Here is a 23,781-nt window from a genome sequence, read left to right as displayed (position 1 = left end):
TTTTTTTTTTTTTTTTTTTTTTTTTTTTTTTTTTTTTTTTTTTTTTTTTTTTTTTTTTTTTTTTTTTTTTGTTGAGTTCGTGATTTTATTTAGTCGTTGACCTGATTGTGTTAGGTTTTGAGAGCTCTGTCTTGTTTGTGCTTGTTTTGTTTGTTAAAGATCTTTGCGATCTGTGTTCTTCTCTCTCGAGGTTGTGGAATTTTAGGATACTTGTTGTGGCTTTATTGGTTTGACCATTTGATTCTCTCGATTTCTACTCGTGCTCTTCTAGGATCTCTCTTTTGCCACAACCGCCGTGAAAAATGGAAATTCAACGGACATAGTAACTTAGTTTCATCGGGAAGCAGGATTTATTGATTTTATTATCGTAATGGGATGATCCATCCGTGATTTACGCAGTGATTCAATAACATTAAAAGGGAGGGGGAAAAAGTATGCAGCGTGAAAATGTGTATTTCTTCCTTGAGATTAATCGATGTTCATTCTGTTTTAATAAACTTGGGTCGTTTATCATATGGTATATGCTTTTAGGGTTTTTCCCAAAGCCAACTCAAGATGAAATCGTCCAAATTTGGCTTCTCATAAGTTTGTAATACGCAAATAACTGAGCAGTTTGTTGAAAGAGATGGAACTTGTGGCTTTAACATTTTCATATGATCCCTGTGTTTACGACAATGAATTGTCAGGAATTAGCTAATTCACATTTTCATAAACTAATTTTCTGAATTGATTCTGGAATTATCATTCCTTGTGTTTTCCATTTCACACATATATGAAGATAAAATTGTAGCCTCTTATGAAGGGAGACCATATTCTATGATCACTATTTTCTATAGCTCGCTGCTGCCTTACTTGTATAGCTTTTGGCTTTTAATCGTCTCGTGTTAGTGATGTGTTACATAGTTTAGGATTTATGGGAAAATTATGTTGTTCATACATACTTGAGGTTTGAATAATTTGTTTCTTTCTCTTTTTTTTCTCTTCCTCATAAATCTTCAAATCAGTTTCGTTTAGAAAATGAAAAATTAAATGCTTGGTATATTTGCAGTTATTATCTGACTGCAGAAGCATTTTTCCTGATTTTCCATCTTCTATGTTCATGTGGAAAATGCAATTCCTAATGAAGATCGTCCTCTCAATTTCCACCAACTTGCTAGATATTAACTTCAGTTCAGTAGACGCAAATTAAAGAACTAAAGAAGCTTTATCTTAGCTTTTGATTAGAGATCTGGCACTTGAATCATGTTTCTTCTCTTTTTGCCGTTTTGTTTCTGTTATTCATTTTATTGTCCATATATTGAACACATGAAAATTGATAAGCTTTTAGATATCATATTGTTTACTTGAAACGAATGGGATGTTTTTGGTGCATAATTATGTGTTTTATGGTGGAGAACAAGATCTTGGTGTTGTTTTGAAATGGCCAGTATTTGGTGCATGCCATGTCTTTTGTTTGGAAAATCATTAGATTGCTTAACCCCCACCCCTTCTTATTAGTGATCATAATCATATTACTGACGGTTAGAAATCACGACTCTCTACAATGGTATGGAGTTGTCTACTTTGAGCATAAGTTCTCGTGACTTTACTTTTGGTTTCTCTAAAAGGTCTCGTACCAATGGAGATGTATACCTTACTTATAAACCCATGATCAACTCCTTAGTTAGCTGATGTGGGACTCCTCTCCTAACAATCAGTCTCCCCTAAAGCTTATGGGACCTCAAACAAAGTACATCATTTGTTCGACACTTGAGTTACTTTTGACTACACATGCCATGCTCACAACTTCTTTGTTCGACATTTGAGGATACTATTAACATGACTAAGTTCAGGGCATGACTCTGATACCATGTTAGAAATCACGACTCTCCACAATGGTATGATATTGTCCACTTCGAATATAAGTTCTCATGACTTTACTTTTGGTTTCTCCAAAAAAAGCCTCATATCAATCGAGATGTATACGTTACTTATAAACCCATGATCAACCCCTTAATTGGCCGATGTGAGACTCCTCTCCCAACAGTCTTCAACACTCACCAAGCTTAACCTATTCAGATTCCAACTAGAAGTCCGAAAACTTTGTAGTTGGATTATGGCTTACATTATCTTTGTTTTACCAGAGATCTGTGCTTTCTGAAGCTATGCCTAAACAAATTTGATCTAATCATGTGATGTTGCACAATTTATGCAGCTTGTCCAGTGAACTTTGAATTCTTGAACTACACCATCATCACAAGCAAATGCAAGGGGCCTCGATACCCTCCCGAACAATGTTGTCCCGCTTTGACAGAATTTGCTTGCCCTTATGCCAAGGATCTCAACGATTTAACAAATGATTGCGCTTCAACCATGTTCAGCTACATCAACCTGTATGGGAAATACCCTCCTGGCCTCTTCTCTAGCGAGTGCAAGGGTGGGAAGCAAGGTCTGGAATGCCCTGCACTCCCGCCCTCCACTTCAGCTGATCTTAACTGGGGTTCGATAGCACGTTTGCCATCTCGTTCGCTGATCCTCTCGACTGGATTCCTACTGCTGTTATGGCTATTATGATAAGGTCCAAGTGCCTACCATTTTTCATTTTTTGATTCCAATTTGTTATATTACCTTAAACATACTGAAAAAACTGCAATTATGTGTACTACAAGTTATTTATTGTCATTGTTTCATAACATAAATTTGTGTATCTATCTATCCATCACTCTTATAGCTGTGGAAAATGAGTTCTTGTTCATGAGATTGAATTGCAGAAGTTCTTATTTGTTCTTAATTTGTGATATTCGTTTAAGTTTGATTTGAAACTTTAGTTTTCTTGAATGTGTTTGACGATGAAAGTCCCACATCGGCTAATTTAGGGAATGATCATGGGTTTATAACCAAGGAATACTCTCTCCATTATTATGAAACCTTTTGAGAAAGCTTAAAGCAAAATCATAAGAGCTTATCTTCAAACTGGACAATATCATACCATTGTTGAGAGTCGTATTTGTCCAACCGAATGTTCATATGAAATTAATTTGTTGCGGTTATATTATTTATTTATTTTTATTTTTATTTATCAATATTGGAGATTCTAAATAGTTCATAGAAAAGTTGAGAGAAGTAATAGAGGATAAATGATAATAAATTAAATTTATTTTATTTTATTTTTTAAAAAATATAACATGTATAATTAATTATTATTGTAAAAATTTATTTGTTATTTTTTTAAATTATTCTTGTAAATCATTTGTTTGAGATTAATTATTAATATTGATGATTAAATAAATTAAAAAATTTAATGTATATTAGTTATAATATATGAAAATTAAATAAAAACTTAATTGGTTAAATTATTTTAATAATATATCTTAATAAAAATAAATTAACTAACAAAGATTAATTCTATAATCCAGAATATGTTAGTGAATTAAATCTTAAACTTCACAAGAGGCCTTTTAAAAAAAAAAAAAAAAAAAAAAAAAAAAAGACAGCTCAGGGTGGTGGGCTGTGTTAAGATCAGTCAAACCTTAAAAAAATAATCACAAGAACACAAAACAAGGCTACCAAAGCCTCTGAAGATGAAGAAAATGGACTCCAATCCATGCTTCTTCCTCTTCCTTCTTCTCCTTCCTTCAATACTCTTCACGGCGGTCGCCGCCACCGCTGCAACGGTGCCCGCTTCTTCTCCAACTTCCCCTTCAGGTACTCAGAATTTGTGTTCAGATTTTCGAATTTATATGCTTTGTAGATTATTAAACGCATGAATTATTTAATGAGACTGTTGTAATGTGTATATTCTCTAATAACCATTGAATCTAAGTTCGAGGTAGATAATTGTCGACTAGAAAAATTGTCAACCGTATTGTAGTCTTCTCACCAAATAATTGTCGACTAGAAAGATTTGAAGCGAAAATATTTAAAATTTTGTGTTTGCAAGATAATTGAGTAAAAAAAAAAAAAAAAAAAGTAGAATTTAAAATTTGATTTATTAGTAGAAAAATAAAACGAGACAAGGTTAAATTAGTAATTTACCTCTAAATCATATGAAATTCTACCAAATCTTACTGTTTTAACAAGATGAAACTTAAAAAACGTTTAGCGTTTGTATATCAACATTCGACATACTTTGATTAATAAATTAGGAACTCAAATTTTGTATACAGCATCACATCACATCACATTGTTTTTCGATTTTTACATGTCAATGAAATTTAATGAAACAAAACGCTCGCTCGTTCAAAAAGTTCTCGGAGTTTTGGGTACATAATTAAAGGTTAATGCAGCTTGTCCTCCAGTGGAGGCTGAGTATTGCCCAGTGGAGTTTGAATTTATGAACTACAGCATCATCACAAGCAAGTGCAAAGGGCCTGAATACCCAGCCAATCTGTGCTGCTCAGCTCTGGAAGAATTTGGTTGCCCCTACGCCAATTATATCAATGATTTAACCAATAACTGTGCCTCAATCATGTTCACTTACATTCATCTCTATGGAAACTACCCATCTGGCCTCTTTGCCTCCCTCTGCGTCAAAGAATCCAGTGGTCTTCAATGCTCTAAACCTAACTAAGCATCTTCCCACATTCATCCTTTGTATCTGACTTTATATACTTGTTTCGGTTTCATGAAGTATGTTACGTGTCAATGTACAATTGGGTCGTAGAGTTGTGGTATGAACAAGATGCCTTTTGGGCTGGTGTTATTAGTCTTTGTGCATTTGTTCATGGGAATTGTGATGAGATGCATGATTGATTTGAGTGTTGCGCATGTTAAGAAGATGAATATTGTGGTGCCCACAAAGTATAAGATAATGTAAGACTACATCAGTTGGGGAGGAGAATGAACATTTTTTATAAGAGTGTAGAAACCTCTTCCTAACAGACGTGTTTAAAACCTTTAGAAGAAGCCCAAAAGAGAAAAAACTCAAAGAAGACAATATCTGCTAGCAGTGTACTTAGGGGTTGTTACGGTTAGAGAGGGCTAATTTATGAGATCGTGTGTAACAACCCAGATCCACAGCTAACAGATATTGTCCTCTCTGAGCTTTCCTTTTCAAGCTTCCTTTAAGGCTTTAAAACGCGTCTGTTGCTGGGGGAAGGTTTCCACACCCTTATAAAGGGTGTTTTGTTCTCCTCCCCCAACCAATGTGGGACAACGCATCCTGATTTCTAAGTTACAAGGAACAATGTTCTGTTCACATAGTATCAACTTAAAGAGTAATTACCTAATATATGCATAAAACCTACCAGAGTTCATTGCTCACCAGAAAAACAATGGAAGCTTGGACCAAGCTTGTCAACAGTTCAGCAACATAGTTTGTTTGCTCAACAGTGATGCATTCGAGCAGGCAGTTGATAATGCCCTTGACTTCATCTTAGAGCCTAAAATCTTCAACACCTGACAACCTGCACCACATGTTTGGACATTCCTATACTAACTACTTTCATCACATAATTCCTAGGAAGACTCGAGATCAGCACAGTTGATACTACTAGATAAAAACAGACATCCTCGAATCAGCACAGTCGATACTAGATAAAAAAGACTTCCTCGGATCAGCATGGTCGATACTAGATAAAAGGAAGTCCTTTTCTCAAGCTCCAAGTTATAAAATATGTGTGTGTGTGCGAGCGCAACCGAATAAGAAAGATCTAGATGTACAGAAGTGACCAGCAAATGAAGAAAGTAAAGAGAAGAAGCTAAAAGAGACCATTAGCTATCATTCTGTCTTACAATATTCACCTATTTCCTTCCCCAACATACACAAAGTCTGTGGTAAACAATTGCATATCCTTCTTTTACACAATACACAATTCCTACCATCAAATTGATTTAAACTTATGATCACATAATTATATTGATGGACAAAAGAAATTAAAATTCTGGCATACTCAATGGAATTTCCCCCAGGGACATATATATTAGATCATCATCCGCCAGAGCCCCCTGAAATACATGAGCAAATGACAGATCATTAAACCTATAGCCAATGATTTCTTATAGTTCTAAATCACTAAAGACCTATAAGAGGGTGGAGATGGAAGTAAATTATGGAGGTATTGAGACTTGAGCAGTCCTAGAATATATATAATATTAACATTTAACGCAGTAAAGAACCTCACAACAATATAATCTTTAAGAAGCCAGGCAAAGTATCAAAAAGGAGAATCTTCAATAAATGATGAAGTTGGATATGAGCAAGGAAGTACTTCTCCATTCGAAAGAGACATTTCATTGTGCATTGAATTAATGTCTCCTTGTACGGAAGCACAGTTGGGGAATTCTGCTCCAAGCAACTCTGAAATCATTAGTCCATAGCCATCGTGAACATCAGGCATATCTCCACTGTTTTGTTCGTTGTTAGGAAAGCCGTCCAATCCAGTAAATACAGGCTCCCTCCTGAAAATGGCATCAATACAGTTCACCACAATGTTTGTTTACAGTTTAAGAACTTCACAGAAAGGGAGAATTCAAACCAAATGCAGCTATAGGTGAGGTGGGGTATAATTATCAGCGGAATTAGGGAAACGTAAACCAAAATAGCTTTCGAATAAAAGATGAGTGAACTTACTTTGTCTCTAGATTATGGAAGGTCTTGTCTACTTGAGCATTAGAGTCATCTTCTAAATCAATAATTTCGATCTCTTTACCGCCAGCCACCACACTATTTTGGCCAAATTCAGTAGCATTGCTTATAGACAAGCCGATTTCAACAGGAGCTCTTTCTCTTTTTGATTCAGAAATAGATTGGAAGATGAGAAGAGGATTGTTTTCATGATTATCATGTATATCAGAAGCCTCCATAAGGTTAAGGTCGCAGATCTTAAATGAATTCGGAAAAAGCTGCTTTTCTTGTGCATAATCTACACATTGCTCACCTCCGTTCTTTATGAAATGAAAACCATCCACTGAGTTCACGCAGTCAGCAGCTACAATAACTTCATTATCACACTCTGGCTTGCTTTCCTCAGAACTAACTTTCGCTTTATCAAACTTGAGAAGGTCAAAGGCTTCATCTTCCTCCTTAGAATTCATCAACGGAATCCATTCTCTTGGTTTTTTATTCCCGTCCCCCACATCACTCTCATCCAATGACCGCTTTTGACCCTTTTCCTCGAACATAGAATTACTCCTTCCAAATACGGCAGGAGTTCGGCAAGATTCTTCCTTGCTCTCATTCCAAAATGGTCCATGCTGGAAAGAATGAGACGTCAAAGAGCTAGCCTTCTCACCAAATCTAGGATATGCCTCCTCCATTATAACAGCTTCCTCAGTAGCTTGTGGTTCAGATCTTTCAGAGTTTAGATTTTCGACATCAAGGTTTTTAGCTGATACAGCACCAGATAACGCACAAGTAGACGAGTTACTGTCAATTGAAAGTTCAGATCTGATAGGGTTGATAACAGAAGGTTGTTCTGACACAGTTGCAATAGGATCTGCCTTAGAAACCTTGTATGCCAACGCAGAGCGAGTTTTGGTGGGGAACTTAGTAAATCTGCAGAATGCTAGTAGATCAGTCTCTGGCTTCACCACGGAATCACCGTCATCGGCTTTATTCTGCATTGATAGTTTCTCCGCCACACAGTGTTTCTCAGTTTCATTGGTATTGGTATTATTTTTCACCTCCTCAAACCCTGAATCTACATTACATAAATCATCAGAATCTTTAGCAAGTTTCTGCTCATTTGGCAGGTCTTTCGCAACAGCAGAAATACTTGCCTTCGAGCCTACATCATCTGGCAAAGGGTACTTAACCAGTTCAGGTCCTGAATCCTCAGGCGTGTCACCTTTTCGTCCTAACTTGGAAGGTTTGAGAACTTGAAATTCAGTACCAACTTCTTCACCAGTTTGCTGTCGATTACCATAAGCAGAAAGATTATCAGCGTCGTCATAAGCCTCTGTATCTGAAGAAGCTCTAGCTCTATCATTGTAATTATTGCTCCTACTGTACTCTTGGCCACTCCAATCAGAACCACTACTTCGGAAAGACGAGGATCTTCTTCGTCCTCTCAAATGATTTCGTGACGGTGCCAAACTATACTCATCAGATGGCTGCCTCCTACCTGGCCCGAAATCAGGTCCAACATGTCCTGAATGAGGAGGGGCAGCATTAGATGTTCGTCCTTCTTCGCGAAATGGACCAAATTCCTGAAATTCAGAAGACTCCCTCCTCAAACTTCCACCTTGCCATTTACCAGACAAAACACTAGATGGGAGCAAACCTTGAGAAACCAGATATTCGGCTGCAAGACGACCTGCTTCCATAAAAATGTCAACAGAACCCCCACCTCTTCGCGGAGGAGGCAGTGATTGGGATGATTGATATGATTTGGGGTATCCCTGACCGCGCCCAAAGCTACTCGGATGATTAAAATTGCGATAATCATTGCCATACGCGCCACCATGGCCCCTAACCGATCCCTCAGGAGAGATTCGAGAAGAAGCTAATCCAACTCCCATGGAACCAGACCTAAACCCATTACCCGTATTACGGTGACGGGGATGCATAATTTCAAAAAAAACAATAGCAACAATTCAAAGGCAATTAGGTATCGGAATAATCGTCTGATTCCACTACAAATGATCGAAGAATCCCTATCTTCGTTGTGCAGAAGAAATCAACAACAAAAATCTCTCGGTTCAAAACAAAAGATTCACCAAAACCCTCGGACGCAATCCAACACTCGATAAAACGAAAATTATGTTCCAAATGGCGCAAGAATCTGCGAAAACATGTCCTCCCAAATCCGATTCGAAAAGAATTCCCGAACTCCAGTCCAATAGATATTAACTCGAACGGATCTGAAACGGTATTCGATTAAGCAATCCAAGTAAAACCTAACCTCATTCAAACAACAATTTCCAATCCGTCCACACTCGACGACAACGATGATGATGATTTGCCAAGAAGAGTATATTAGGTTTTCCCGATCAAGAAAAGTGAATTCGTCAAATTACCAACAGCGATTCCCCGCCATTTCAAAATCCATCCTCTCTCCACAAGAAATTCGTCGTATTTTTTCTACCGGACGCCTCAAATTCAATCCGTACCTACAAATAATGAAATAATCAATAATTAATTTATAGTATAATATTTAAGTTAATTTACTAAATCCCATGGTAAAATTTAAAAAAACTAAAAACTACCAATTATGGATAATATATCAATTTTTTTCTTTTTTAATTGGTGTTTTTTTTATAATTAAACTATATTTGGATGGACAAAAAATAATAAATTAATTAATTAAATTAGTAAAATTATCTCCCACTTTATTTAAAAAATACTCATAATTTTTTTAAAGTTTCAATAATATTTTTAAATTTTAAAAACAATTTAAAAAATATTTTTAAAAAATTATAAAAAAATATCTTTAAACTTTCGGAAATATTTAAAAAATATAAAGTAATATTCTGAACTTTCAAAAAATATTTAAAAAATATCTTAATTTTAGACGAAAATGGTTAATATTTTATTTAAAAAATAATCTTATAACTTTTAACCGTGTTTCACAAATACATTTAAATTTTAAAAAGTTTTATTAATATTCTTTAAATTTTTAAAAAATTATCTTCAATTAAAATTTTATAAATTATATCTAATTTTTTTTAATGTTACTTTTAAAATTTTATGAATATGTACTAACGGTAAATATATTTTTTATTTATTTTTTAAAAAGTTCAGGTATTTTTAAAGTTTTTAAAAAAATTTAAAGATATTTTTTAATTCTTTTTTATTATGGGTTCAAACTCAATAGATCTTTACGTCACAATTTGAATTTTTTTTATTTGAGACATGAAGATCGAAGTTACACGATATGAGAATAAGAATTTATGTACTGAAGCTCGTAATTAATTATTTAATTCTAATAATTATAATTATTGTATTATTTCAATTTATCCTTATCTCTTTTAAAGTTGTATAATCTGAAACAGTATGTGGTTGACATTACTTTCGACGTTGTCATACTTCACTCGTTATCCAGTTTTTTCATATGTGGCTCGATCCATACCGTCCATCGTGCTCTTGCCCCGCAACATACCCTATTTTGTTTACAATGGGTCACATATGAAAATGTATGCATCTCATCCACATACGAGCACAATATTTGTAACAACGAAAACATTACTTCTAGATTCAATTTTTCATTGCCTTTTCATCAAGATATCGTGTGCGTATCGGCTCTGATAAACATGTACAAATCTACAGTAACTCGAGTGTCATGATACTATCACTCAATATCTAACATTTGGAGACATTGGGACATATGGTGCCACGTACAACTAACTATGTCAGATTGGAATACATTATGGTTAACCAAGTGGGAGACGTGACCATCAAAGCATGCGAGGTGTCGCAATCGCACTTTCTCGAGAGGTTTGGAGGTGATTGTGTGACACTCACTCTCACCACTGAGTGAGTCAACCAACACGAATTTGGGTTGCGTTTTGCCGAGCGACATATATTATGGTTGCCTAGTGGCATATATTATGGTTAACCTTTTGCCAAGCGGATTAGAATACATTATGGTTAATCGAGTCAGAGACATGACCATCAAAACATGCAAGGTGTCGCAATCGCACTTTCTCAAGAATTTTCAAGTGATTGTGTTGCACTCACTCTCACCACTGGAGTGAGTCAGCCAACTTAAATTTGGGTCGCCTTCCATCGAGCGTCATACACCCAAGACTTTGCCCCTGTTTTGAGAATAAGGTTCTAGAAAACAGGAGCCGAGAGATTTTGTAAGCAAGGTTGAAAGTAATGTCATAGGTTAGCAAGCAAAAAAGACAACACAATGACTTATATAACATATAACTTTAGTATATTTTGAGGCATTTCAAATTTAGACGTGATTTTGCCCGAACATGTGGCAAAGGATGAGCGGCAAAACGAACGTCCTTTTGATATTAAAAAGTTGTTGTAAAAGACAAATCACTGGCACTGAATTCTTACGGAGTGCGTCTGAATATGGCACACTCTCAAGGCCGAGTCCTCCCCGTCGGCGTTGAAATAGTATGCGTTCATCAAACGGGTCTTTATCAGCATGGCCGATTGGCTAATTCCCCCATTGACTTGCCGTGCAATTCGTCTGCAATTCCTCGATTGTTCTTCTCTTTCATCTGCGCAATTCTTCAATTCTTTCTGTTGATTCATGAACCATTTCCTCTGAGAATTTGGGATCGAGATTTCTAGTGGGAGTTTCAGATTTTTTTCGACAAGAATGCCAGCGACCCCATCTTCCAATTTGATCCATGTTCATGGCTGCAATCGATTGATATCGCCGCCATCTGTTTCTTCTTCCACTTGTTCGTTGAGTGTTCTATCGATTTCTCATTTATCTGGACGGAAAATCAATGGATTCCCCTCTTCCAATCTTGTGTTCTCGTTTTCCCGTTCTTTTCTCACATCATTTCGTTCGCCTAATGAGTTCACCAGCGGTAGAACCCGGCGGAGGAGGCGGCTGAGGATTCCGATCATTTCCGCCATTTTTGAGCGGTTCACCGAACGAGCGGTGAAGGCTGTGATCTTCTCGCAGAGAGAGGCGAAGGCCCTTTCGAAGGGTTTGGTTTTCACCGAACATCTTCTTCTGGGTTTGATTGCTGAGGAAGAGCATAATCAGTCTCCTGGCGGTTTTTTGAATTCGGGTCTAACACTACATGAGGCACGTGAGGCTGTTCGCGGCATTTGGCATAGCAACGATGCGGAAGCGGATATGAGTGTTGATAGTGCGGCTGTTACGCCTCATGTTCCTTTTTCTGTCGGCACCAAGCGGGCGTTTGATTCAGCTGTTGAGTACTCCAAGAAAATGGGCCATCATTTCGTTGGACCTGAACACCTCTCCATTGCTTTACTGGCTGCTGCTGATGATGGAAACATAGAGTTGATTTTGAGGAGGTATTGTTCATTTTATTCATTCCTTTCACTAGACCATTTTTGCATAACCATGGAGGATTTCTCAGCTCCTTTTGGCTCATGAACTTGAAGAAATCGGCTGCCATTGTCTGTTCGTGGTCTGAATTGTTTTCCATTATGTTTGTTTTTTTAATATCAGAAGTTACTGTTGTTCTTGTTCATGTTTATTGTTTTTTGCGGTTTGCTTCTGATGTTTTTAGTGAGGCAATCCAATTAGTTTCATTAGCGGAGCAGATATTTTTGGGTGGACCACTTGACATATACACCTCCATTGATGAGGTGTTTGCTTCCTTGGACTAATAGTAGAGTCAATTTGATGCTGAGAAATTGGTGAAGAGTGTTAAGATTTGAGATCGATCTAGTGGTTAAAGCAACAATGGGAGATCTTACATTGATTGAAGAGCAGAACGAGTGCCAGCAAGGACACTGGGTCCCAAAGGGGAGTGGATTGTGAGATCTCACGTCGGTTGGAGAGGGGAACGAAGCATTTTTTATAAGGGTGTGAAAACCTCATATTGATTGGAGAGCGGAATGAGTGCCAGTGAGGACGCAGGGCCCCGAAGGGAAGTGGATTGTGAGATCCCATGTCGGTTGGAGAGGGGAACGAAGCATTCTTTATTAGGGTGTGAAAACCTCACATCAATTGGAGAGGGGAACGAGTGCCAACGAGGATGCTGGACCCCGAAAGGGGGTGGATTGTGAGATCCCACTTCTTTATAAGGGTGTGAAAACCTCTCTCTAGCAGACACGTTTTAAAACCTTGAGGGGAAGCTCGAAAGGTAAACCCAAAGAGGACAATATCATTCAAAAAACTTTTGTAGTTGGGAGATCGGTATAGATATTAGATGAAGTGTTCATATGCGTGCAATGAGGAACTTGTGGCTTAGCAAGGAGAATAGAAGGCAATTGTGGGAATTGAAAAAACCTTTGATCTTGTAGATTGGAACATTTTGGATAAGGTGCTTTGAAAAATGGGCTTGGTTCAAATAGAGGTTTTGGATATGGAATTGTATGTCTTCTGCCGTACATTTTATCTTTATTGATGGAAAACTTAGGGGAATATTTTTGCCTCTAGATGGCTCGAGTAGGATGTCTAGGACACCGTTCTCTAAACCAAGCTGTCATTCGGAAAACCAAAAGATCTTTAATGGTGATGGTAAAATTCATCTTACTCCTTCGTAGTTCATTGATCATACCATTTTCTTTTGGAGTGGAGGGGAATATGTTTTAACCTCCATGGAGAGATATCTCTGGTGATAGTTCTTGCTCCATTTTCTCGTCTGGTTTGTTCTCTTCTTCCAAGTCAATCCAAAATAGTTTCTTGCATTGATGGCCTCGCACAAATGTCTCATCGCAATTGAAACACAACCCTTTCTTCCATTTCTTCTCTAGTGAGTCGTTTTATCGAACAGTTGGTGCGCGTATCTACAATTGGTGAACTGTGTTTGTTATCTTGGTTGGTGGTGGCCTTGGGATATATATTCTTTTCGTACAAATGAGACATACTCATTGCGGTTATCAAGTCCTGTGGCTGGTGGAGCTCCACCTCAATTGATATAGACTCTTGCAATCCGCTAATATACAACTGAATCTTTTGAGTTTGAGTTAAAATTCCAGCTCTTGAAACCAACACTTCGAATTTGTTTTGGTACTCTTCCACTGAACCCGTTTGTTTTTAGCTTAGCGAGCCCAATATATTGCTTCGGATGGGAGGTTCAAACCGTAAATTGCATTGGTGGGCAAACACGGTCCAGGTGGGATGTGGAATATCCTGTATCATTTGTAAATACCATAGTTGAGCAATTCCCTCTAAGTGATAAGAGGCTAAGCTCATCTTTTCTTCCTCGGGTGTCGATTGATGTCGGAAAAAGTGTTGACAATGGCTAATCGAACCCAAGGAGTCTTCCAGCCCATTGAAGCGAGGAAAGTCAAGTTTCATGAATTTGGGTACTATCAAGTTTCTTCCATAATTTTCGGAAACGGTGCCCTAGAAATTCCCTTATCTCTCCTTGTTTTTGCTCGACTTTCAGCACTTGAAGAAGTCAACCTGACTTCTCTGTGGATTCCAAGTCAAGGGACATAGGCATCCAATTTGGCATGAAGCTATTCAACCTTCTCATTACGCGCTTGATTGGCCTGCTCTTAAGATAAGAGTAACTTGAAGAGTTTGGTAAACTATTCTTGTACAGACTCACCCATATTGTTGGCTCTGATACCAAATTGTTACGTGCTCAAGTTTGCGATCGAGTTATGAGTCTATCATAAGTGGAGATAGATGATATTGTGTGGGGGAAGAAGTAGAATCCTTCTTTCGACCTATTTTAAATAATTGTTTGGCTCAATGGGAGGGAACCTTAATGCCTCTGAGTTAAAGTACTCAAGACTAAATTTGACTAAATTGAAAATTTTTAGGTACCATATTCATTTGATGTTTATGACTATTTATACAAGTTGTGTAATAACCATTACTACATCAATGGAACCATGAGTCAAACACGGAGGATCATCCCCCTAAACAAAGGAAATAACTAAAAATAGAAATGAAAGTGGAGTCCTTGCAACCATTACTACATCAATGCATGACTCAATCATGGAGGACCATCCTCCTAAAACAAGGGAAATAACTAAAAATAGAAATGAAGGTCTTACAATACGGAAACTGAAAAAAAACTACATAAGAAAAATTCAACCAATGGGTTCCATACGCGATTTGTTCTTTTTTCCATGAGTGTAACGTGTGTACACTTATAGTGGCATTGTATCAATGTCATTCTTCAAAAAAGAGATTCCATGCAGTAAATCCTTAGAGACAGCCTTTAGGAAGCTCAGAATAGAAAGAAGGATCGATATGATCAATCGCACATATCACACCAACCATTAGAGTTCAATATTGGAGACAAGATCCTGCTTCATCTTCAACCATATCGCCCGTCTTTGTTAGCTTCTTGGAAAAATCAAAAGCTTGCCGCAAAATTCTCTGAGCCTTTTGAGGTATTAGAACGAATTGGTTCTATGACCTATAAGTTAAACTTACCAACCGAATCAAAATTACACCCAGTGTTCTACGTTTCCACACACAAACCATTCCATGAAGGCAATGCCAATCATAATCCAAAACTTCCTCCAATTCCAGCCCCTGACCCTCCTCAACCACTTGCTATTTTGGACCATCGATTTAAAGTTAGATAGTTAGAAGTTTTGATACACTGGAGCCACTCTTCACCAGCTGACGCCTCTTGGGAAATGTTCAAGATATGACCAAACGATTTCCATAATTCAAGTTTGAGGAGAAGCTTTCTTTGAGGTCGGGAAGTATTGTATCACAGTGCCACTATAAATGTACACATGTTACACTCATGGGAGAAAGAAGCATTTGCGTACGGAACCCATTGGTTGAATTTTTCTTTATGCTGTTTTTTTTTTCAGTGTCCGTACCGTAAGAAGTCCTCCACCTTCATTTTTATTTTTAGTTATTTCCCTTGTTTTCAGTGTCCGTACTGTAAGAAGTCCTCCACCTTCATTTTTATTTTTAGTTATTTCCCTTGTTTTAGGAGGATGATCCTCTGTGATTGAGTCATGACTGTATTGATGTAGCAATAGTCATAGGAACTCTACTTTCATTTCTATTTTCAGTTATTTCCTTCGTTTTAGGAGAGGATGTTTCTCCATGATTGAGTCTTGGTTCCATTGATGTAGCAATGATTATTATACAACTTGTATAAATAATCATAAACATCAATAAAGATGGTACTTAAAAATTTTCAATTTAGTCTTGAGTACTTTTTAACTTAGATGTATTAAGGTTCCTACAGTTTGAGCTTTACAATTATTCAAAATAGAATTCTACTTCTTCTCCCGCACAAACACCATCTACCTCCATTTACACAAAAGACCCATATCCCTAGGATGTTAAAATTTTGTAGGACATATAATGCGAACTTTGTTCAAAGATCTTCTATGGCTTTGGATTCTAGTGTTGCATTGTGCAGAAAAGCAGTGGAGAATTTTCTTTTCTTTTATGTTTATAAGTGAGAACACTATATTAAAAGAGGAGCTAAAAAAGACTACCCTATGGGCTGGGTAGAGAAAACGAAGCAGTGAGGATTTAGATCATGTGCTTTGGAAGCGGTGCTTTATCGTGAAGCTTTGGGCCGTACTCTTGGATACCTTTGGTCCTGGTTTGACCTTGCCAAGAGGGTGTATGAGTATGGTGGACTGTGGAGGAGGCATTCGTTAATTTTCCTTTTCATAATAAGGTTGCCCTTTGGCAAGGGACTAATTTTCATAGTTTCGTGACTTTTATGGCTCGAAAGATATAGGGGAATTTAGAGATGTTTAGAGGTTTTTGGAGGAGATTTGGATTGCAATTCTATATAATCAACATTATTTATAAACGTCAGCAATTGTGCAGAAGATTTTTTAAAAACAAGAAATGCAACTTTTCGTTAAATTAATGAAAATAGACTAATTCTCAAAAGATACAAACTCTAGAGATGAGTGAAACAAAAAAAAAAACCTTAAAAAAACAACAAACAATTACAAGGGAACAATAAATGCATGCCAATTAAGATAGATATCATGTAAAAATTGGCGACGGAGTCATTAAGCGAGCTAATTTAAAACGATCTGAGCAACAAAGGAGCTTGTCTTTGAAAATTCTTTGATTTCTTTTCAACCATAGTTTAGATACGTGTGCCTAACTGCTATTGAATAGGCTGTTATCTTGAAATGATTTCAGCTTAGGGGTAAATGTTACTCAGTTGGTAGATGCAGCAATATCTAGGCTTAAGGGGGAGCTTGCCAAAGATGGTAGAGAGCCATCTAGTGCATTGCAACAATGGGTGCCTAAGAAATCGACTTCTAGAAAAGTTCTTCGTATAAAACCCTCTCAAAAAGAAAAAGGTAATACGTTATGATGTTGAATATATGTGTTTTATTTTTTTTGTTTTGAATTTGACCAATGGAAAAGAGGTGTTCAATTTTTTTTTTTTATAATTGTGTCAGAGAATAGTGCTTTGGCTCAGTTCTGCGTGGATCTTACTGCTCGTGCTAGTGAAGGATTCATCGACCCTATTTTTGGTCGAGATTCTGAAGTTAAACGAGTCGTGGAGATCCTTTGTCGCAGAACAAAAAATAGCCCCATTCTTATTGGCGAGAGTGGAGTAGGAAAGACAGCAATTGCTGAAGGGTTGGCTCTCAGTATTGCTCAAGCAGATGCTCCGTTCGTACTGTTGGTATGATTTTTAATCGCTGCTTGCTATTTTACGGTTATTTTCACATATTCGCTTCTGACGTTTACATTCAGCTTTGATTTGGTTTGATGCTTCTGTGTTTTGTGGTCTTGTTTTGTGCTGGAGTCATGATAAGAGATGGTTGTCTGCAAAATTATCCAACATTTTCTCTATTTAAATCTATTTTGTGTTTCTTGGGGCAAGGAATAGGATTACAAATCAAGGTTCGATAGGTTTTTCCCCTGCTTGGACGTTGCTCGTTCATGAATCGAACCTCTGTTTTTGATAGAAAACAACACTTTTAATGGAGCAAATGAAATTACAGGGGAGATTAGGTGTGTCCCAACAAACAAAATAGCCTTACAAACAAGGATTCCAGTCGGAAAAAATCAACAAAACATCGCGGTTACAGAAATTTCTGACAAAGTACTCCATATAGAGCGGAAAATTTAAGTTTTGTTGTGAGATTCCACGTCGGTTAGGGAGGAGAACGAAACACCCTTTATAAGGGTGTGGAAACCTCTCTTTAGCAAACGCGTTTTAAAAACCTTGAGGGGAAGCCCGAAAGGGAAAGCCCAAAGAGGACAATATTTGCTAGCGGTGGGCTTGGGCATTACAAATGGTATCAAAGCCAGACACGGGGAGATGTGCTAGTGAAGAGGCTGAGCCCCAAAGGGGCGTGGACATGAGACGATGTGCCAGCAAGGACGCTGGGCCCCGAAGGAGGTTGGATTTGGTGGGGGTCCCACATCGATTGGAGAAAGGAATGAGTGCAAGCAAGGACGTTGGACCCCGAAGAGGGGTGGATTGTGAGATCCCACATCGGTTGGGGAAGAGAACGAAACACCCTTTATAAGGGTGTGGAAACCTCTCCCTAGCAGACACGTTTTAAAAACCTTAAGGAGAAGCTTGAAACGGAAAGCCCAAAGAGGGCAATGTCTGCTAGCAGTAGGCTTGAGCGTTACATTTATTGTGTAATTCTAACTGATTTTTTGTTTGCAATTCTAAGAAGGTATGTATGGCTTGTTTCCTCTATTGTTCATATGATTTATCTCTTTATCCTATTGAAACAAAACAACATTTTATCCACAGAACAAACAAGTAATGTCCTTGGATATTGGACGACTCGTGTCTGGTGCGAAGGAAAGGGGAGAATTGGAGGCACGTGTTACTGCACTAATTAACGAGATAACAGAATCAGGTCGAGGCTTAGTGTAACATTTTTTTAAATTTTTTTATGGATAACCGGCAAAACATGATAGATCACAAAGTACAAAAGAACATTTGAAAGTTTACACATCTATGTTACGGTGGGCTTGCAGGCAATATTATCCTTTTCATTGATGAAGTCCATTCACTTGCTGAGCTTGGCGCTGCTGGAGGTGGAAGTAAAGGGTCGGGTCTTAACTTCGCTAATTTATTGAAACCGTCACTTGGGAGAGGAAAACTGCAGGTATCTTCACTTAATTTTTAACGGTTATCATGTTGAAGTGCCTAAATGATCTTGTGAACTATGCTTTTAGCTTTTCCTGCTTGGAAATAATGTATACTATGTCATGTATTAGTTTTGACATAACTCACTTAGATGATAGTATTGGCTTTGCCGTAATTGATATTATGATTAAGTCGTACGAGTCTTTGCATGTGTTTTGTCCTTCATTAACGGTATAGTAGTGTAACAGCCCAAGCCCACCGCTAGCAGATATTGTCCTCTTTGGACTTTCCCTTGAGGGGAAGTTTTTAAAATGCCTCTGCTATGGAGAAGTTTCCACACCCTTATAAAGCATGCTTCGTTCTCCTTCCCAACCGATGTGGAATCTCACAATCCACCCCTCTTAGGGGTCCAGCGTCCTCGCTAACACTCGTTCCCTTCTCCAATCAATGTGTGACCCCCAATCCACCTCCTTTCAGGTCCCAGTGCCCTTGTTGGCACACCGCCTCGTGTCCACCCCTTTTGGGGTTTAGCCTCCTCACTGGCACATCGCCCGGTGTCTGGCTCCAATACCATTTGTAATAGTCCAAGCCTACCGCTAACAGATATTGTCCTCTTTCGACTTTCCCTTTCGGGCTTTCTCTCAAGGTTTTTAAAATGCTTCTGCTAGGGAGAGATTTCCACACCCTTATAAAGAATATTTCGTTCTCCTCCCCGCTGTGGAATCTCACAATTTAGTAACAAAATGGACTAAGTTCAAATTGTTTTCTCTTAGGAAGACCATTGTATTTTAATTTTTAGACGTCAATCTCTTGATCATTTACTTGGGTCAATCAAGAATCATATATCTGTTCTCTCCGTGTGTGCGTTATATCCGTCGTCCACTCAGTCATTTTTGGTACATAACTATTTCATTGCTGGCAGTGTATTGCTTCCACCACAATTGGTGAATACAGAAAGAAATTCGAGACAGATAAAGCATTAGCACGACGATTCCAGCCCGTGCTGATCGAGGAGCCAAGCCAGGTAATTTTTCTATTTCTTAATTGTATGTTATGCACAAACCATACATTTTTCAATGTTTAATGAGATAGGATCCTAAATATAGGAGAATGCAGTGCGAATGTTGCTGAGCATTCGTGAGAAGTACGAGGCTCACCACAACTGCAGGTTTACATTTGAAGCGATAAACGCTGCTGTATATCTGTCTGCAAGATACATAAGTGATAGGTATCTTCCGGATAAGGCTATCGATCTCATCGACGAAGCAGGTAGTAGAGCTCGTATGGAAGCCTTTAAGAAGAGAAAAGAATTGCAGACTTCTATACTCTCTAAATCACAGGATGAGTATTGGCAAGAAATTAAGGCCATTCAAGCTATGCATGAGATGGTATTGTTTTTGCATATTTGATATTATTGCTCAAATCTGTGATCATTATTGATATCTCTTCTTCCGCTATGAACAGAATCTGGCCAATAAACTCAAAGATGGTGAAGTACAAAGCTTGGATTCTTCTGGGAATAACGTCGTGGAGTCGACTTTATCTTCGATATCAGATAATTTTGAGTATGAAACTTCAATATGAAAAATGTTATTTGTTAGCCCAAACAATTTTTTTTTAAAAAAAGAGTATTAGTTCATACTGTTATTTGTTCCAGACCTGTGGTGGTCGGACTGGATGATGTCGCAGCAGTTACTTCTCTTTGGTCAGGCATCCCAGTTCAGCAGCTAACGGTTGATGAGAGCGTTCTTCTGATGGGTCTCGACGAACAGCTCAAAAAGCAAGTTGTTGGGCAAGATGAGGCTGTTTCTGCAATTTCTCGAGCTGTTAAACGGTCTCGGGTTGGGCTTAAGGATCCCGACCGACCTATAGCGGTTCTACTTTTTTGTGGCCCTACTGGAGTTGGCAAGACCGAGCTAACAAAAGTTCTGGCTAGGTGCTACTTCGGTTCGGTAATACTTTCATTATTATTTACAGCCCTCTACACGTATATTGTTTGATTGTCACTTTTTCTGTAACCAAAAGATTATAAGTTCGAACGCGTCATTAACTCGTCCCCTACTGTATGTTCCGTGACTTAATTGCCTGCAGAGTTTAAGCTAGCCTTTGAATATTACTGACAACATCTATTTTGCATTTCGACACTAAATGTAACATTCGTGCAGGAAGCAGCTATGCTAAGATTGGACATGAGCGAATATATGGAGCGACATTCTGTGAGTAAACTAATCGGATCACCTCCAGGATATCTCGGCTATGGAGACGGAGGAACATTAACAGAAGCAATTAGAAGGAAGCCATTTACAGTTGTATTGCTCGACGAGATAGAGAAAGCTCATCCAGATGTTTACAACATCGTCCTCCAGTTATTCGAAGATGGACACCTTACAGATTCTCAGGTTCGTGCTCATTGTACTCCAAGATTAGTGCTGTTTTTCACTGTCTTACATTTCAAATCGGGACCGACAGGGACGGAGAGTGTCGTTTAAGAACGCATTGATAGTAATGACATCAAACATTGGTTCGACTTCAATCATAAAGGGTAGACATCACTCCATCGGTTTCTTTACTTCAGAAGACGAATCATCTAGTTCATATGCAGGAATGAAATCTCTTGTGATAGAGGAACTCAAGGGGTATTTTCGTCCCGAGTTGCTGAACCGGATAGACGAGATAGTCGTGTTCCAACCCCTTCAAAAGGCTCAGGTTAGTCCAGTTTGTTCTTTTTTGTTTCGAAATAACTCCGGCTCGACCTCTCTCGTCTTCACCTAAATGCAAACCTGGATTGAACTCATTGAGACACTGATTTAGTTTTTTCATACGATTGGTTTGCATTGTTTCACATTAGATGCTTGAGATCTTAAACCTGATGCTTCAAGAAGTAAAGGATAGGCTCATGTCGCTTGGGGTGGGTCTAGAGTTATCAGAGTCAGTAAAGGATCTCATATGCCAAGTAGGGTATGACCAAGCTTATGGTGCTAGGCCTCTTAGGAGAGCCATTACCTTGATAGTTGAAGACCCTTTAAGTGAGGCATTCCTTTATGGTGATCCAAAGCCTGGTGATACTTTTGTTGTTGATTTGGATCCTACAGGGAACCCCTTTGTCAAAAACCAAGTCTACCAATGATTTAGGATCGAATTGTATAGTTTCGTGTATTTAATGTATAGCTATGTCGAGTTTTCGACAAATATTCTTTGAAAAGAGTATACATACGACCAACAATGACTGTGTATTTATCTTTTTTCGGTCGAATATAGCAAATAACAGCAACTTCATAGACTTTTAAAGCTTTCCACGTATCTGAATGTTACTTACGTTATTGCTAGAAGTGATAGGAAGCTTTGGTTGATTGATAGATTGAATGTAACAACCTAAACCCACCGCTAGCAGCTGAAGGGGGGTGGATTGTGAGATTCCCACATCGGTTGGGGAGGAGAACGAAGCATTCTTTATAAGGGTGTGGATTGTGAGATCCCACATCGGTTGGGGAGGAGAACGAAACATTCTTGATAAGGGTGTGGATTGTGAGATCCCATATCGGTTGGGGAGAAGAACGAAACATTCTTTATAAGAGTGTGGATTGTGAGATCCTACATCGGTTGAGGAGGAGAACGAAACATTCTTTATAAGGGTGTGGAATCCTCTCCCTAAAAGACACATTTTAAAAATCTTGAGGAGAAGTTCGAAACGAAAAGTCCAAAGAGGACACTATCTATTAGCGGTGAGCTTGGGTTTTGTTGCATTGAAAGTTTGGACATCGTTAGAGATAAATCAGTTGATTTTGATGTACGTGCAATTGAAGTTTCATGTTGGCTATGGAAGGGAGGATCTATTTCATATGAACGAAGACAATTATCTCTTTTTTCACGAGATTTTGAGTGAATTAAAATAGAATCACGTGGGTTCATGTTATTGTGGAGGGCTCGTTGTCGTTAATAGAGCAAGATTGGATGCTTAAATTTTTTTTGATTTACGAATTAAACTAGTTTTGAGAGTAAAATTTTGAAATTCTTTTCTTTAGTCTGTTACTTGACGTTGGTACTAACCACGGATGAGACTAATGATTTGACATAAATTGATAATAGTAAACCTAATATTAACTCGATGTTTCAAAGATTGATGGTTCGATTTTCTACTTCATGGTAGAGGTGTACATTGGACCCGACAACCTGAACCAACCCAACCTGAATCACAGGGGTTGGATCTTCTACTTCATGGTAGGGGTGTACATTGAATCCGACAACCTGAACTAACCCAACCTGAATCATAGGGGTTGGATTGGGTTGGATTGGGTTGGATCTTCTACTTCATGATAGGGGTGTACATTGAGTTCGACAACCCGAACCAACCCAACCTGAATCATAGGGGTTGGATCTTCTACTTCATGGTAGGGGTGTACATTGAACCCGACAACCCGAACCAACCCAACCTGAATCATAGGGGTTGGATTGGGTTGGATCTTCTACTTCATGGTGGGGTGTACATTGAACCCGACAACCCGAACCAACCCAACCTGAATCATAGGGGTTAGATTGGGTTGGATCTTCTACTTCATGGTGGGGTGTACATTGAACCCGACAACCTGAACCAACCCAACCTGAATCATAGGGGTTGGATCTTCTACTTCATGGTAGGGGTGTACATCGAATTCGACAACCTGAACCAACCCAACCTGAATAATAGGGGTTGAGGATTGTTGGATCTTCTACTTCATGGTAGGGGTGTACATTGAATCCGATAACCCGATCCAACTCAACCTAAATCATAGGGGTTGGATTGGGTTAATTTTCTGAAACAAAAAATATTCGGTTTGAGTTTCGGATTATTGGACAAAATTCTATGTTATTTTCGGTTTGGGTTTCGGATTCATTGGGCAAAATTCTATGCTAACTCAAAACGAACAAAATCTTATAAAATATATTGGCTTTAACTCGACTAAAAAATTAGTTAATTAAAATATTATTATTTAAAAAAGATTAAAAAAATTAATTTTTTTTAGCTTTTAGAATATCTATTTTAGTGCGGAATCTCTTAAAAATAAAAATAATCATGTTGGTTTTTATTTTTAACATTAATAATGTAAAATATTTAAGATAAATAAATAATCATGTTAGTTTTTATTTTTAACATTAATAATGTAAAATATTTAAATAAATAAATAATTTTAAAAAATAAAAATATATTATATAAATTGAAAGTTTTAAGATGAAATTACAATATACATA

At 37.8% G+C, this 23,781-nt stretch overlaps 4 protein-coding genes across 5 annotated transcripts in view; 3 read left to right on the top strand and 1 right to left on the bottom strand.

The window, feature by feature from the left end:
* The window catches only part of LOC111443044 (GPI-anchored protein LLG1), a 6,966-nt gene extending 4,196 nt beyond the window's left edge, over positions 1-2,770 (top strand). Inside the window, exon 4 of the mRNA XM_023080649.1 lies at positions 2,195-2,770. Within this exon, the coding sequence (XP_022936417.1) occupies positions 2,195-2,553 (359 nt within the window). The 3' untranslated portion in view covers positions 2,554-2,770. The remainder of the gene's footprint in view (positions 1-2,194) is intronic.
* A 744-nt stretch (positions 2,771-3,514) lies between these two features.
* On the top strand, positions 3,515-4,549 carry LOC111442892 (GPI-anchored protein LLG1-like). The gene is made up of 2 exons (XM_023080452.1): positions 3,515-3,684; positions 4,266-4,549. Exons 1-2 carry the CDS (start codon positions 3,561-3,563, stop codon positions 4,547-4,549), a joined length of 408 nt encoding a protein of 135 aa, XP_022936220.1. The 5' UTR covers positions 3,515-3,560.
* A 1,107-nt stretch (positions 4,550-5,656) lies between these two features.
* Positions 5,657-9,039, bottom strand: LOC111443038 (uncharacterized protein At4g26450-like). Of its 2 annotated transcripts, none has more exons than XM_023080643.1 (3): positions 6,551-9,039; positions 6,102-6,378; positions 5,657-5,925 (listed from the first exon to the last, which is right to left on the bottom strand). In XM_023080643.1, the coding sequence occupies exons 1-2, from the start codon at positions 8,485-8,487 to the stop codon at positions 6,135-6,137; spliced, it is 2,181 nt and encodes a 726-aa protein (XP_022936411.1). In that variant the 5' UTR covers positions 8,488-9,039; the 3' UTR covers positions 5,657-5,925; positions 6,102-6,134. The 2 variants fall into 2 exon arrangements, with proteins under 2 accessions (XP_022936411.1, XP_022936410.1); XM_023080642.1 differs by having other exon boundaries at positions 6,189-6,378.
* Positions 9,040-10,908: 1,869 nt separating this feature from the next.
* On the top strand, positions 10,909-21,845 carry LOC111443037 (chaperone protein ClpD, chloroplastic-like). The gene is made up of 12 exons (XM_023080641.1): positions 10,909-11,872; positions 16,629-16,792; positions 16,895-17,124; positions 18,214-18,322; positions 18,444-18,574; positions 19,478-19,579; positions 19,662-19,943; positions 20,020-20,120; positions 20,213-20,507; positions 20,721-20,954; positions 21,025-21,261; positions 21,404-21,845. Exons 1-12 carry the CDS (start codon positions 11,199-11,201, stop codon positions 21,680-21,682), a joined length of 2,838 nt encoding a protein of 945 aa, XP_022936409.1. The 5' UTR covers positions 10,909-11,198; the 3' UTR covers positions 21,683-21,845.
* The last annotated feature ends 1,936 nt before the right edge of the window (positions 21,846-23,781 follow it).

This window comes from Cucurbita moschata, unplaced genomic scaffold, assembly GCF_002738365.1.
Source record: "Cucurbita moschata cultivar Rifu unplaced genomic scaffold, Cmos_1.0 Cmo_Scf00005, whole genome shotgun sequence".
In the NCBI taxonomy this organism is placed as follows: Eukaryota; Viridiplantae; Streptophyta; class Magnoliopsida; order Cucurbitales; family Cucurbitaceae; genus Cucurbita; species Cucurbita moschata.
The sequence above is the reverse complement of the archived record's forward strand: the minus strand, read 5'-3'. Positions and strand labels throughout refer to the sequence as shown.

Coding starts and splice junctions, on each gene's coding strand:
- LOC111442892 (XM_023080452.1), top strand. CDS start 3,561: ATGAAGAAAATGGACTCCAATCCATGCTTCTTCCTCTTCCTTCTTCTC. Junction 3,685..4,265: donor TTCTCCAACTTCCCCTTCAG/GTACTCAGAATT, acceptor AGGTTAATGCAG/CTTGTCCTCCAGTGGAGGCT.
- LOC111443038 (XM_023080642.1), bottom strand. CDS start 8,487: ATGCATCCCCGTCACCGTAATACGGGTAATGGGTTTAGGTCTGGTTCC. Junction 6,379..6,550: donor TTCCATAATCTAGAGACAAA/GTAAGTTCACTC, acceptor TGCCATTTTCAG/GAGGGAGCCTGTATTTACTG. Junction 5,926..6,188: donor TGTCTCTTTCGAATGGAGAA/GTACTTCCTTGC, acceptor CATGTATTTCAG/GGGGCTCTGGCGGATGATGA.
- LOC111443037 (XM_023080641.1), top strand. CDS start 11,199: ATGCCAGCGACCCCATCTTCCAATTTGATCCATGTTCATGGCTGCAAT. Junction 18,575..19,477: donor TTGGGAGAGGAAAACTGCAG/GTATCTTCACTT, acceptor CATTGCTGGCAG/TGTATTGCTTCCACCACAAT. Junction 20,121..20,212: donor TCGATATCAGATAATTTTGA/GTATGAAACTTC, acceptor TATTTGTTCCAG/ACCTGTGGTGGTCGGACTGG.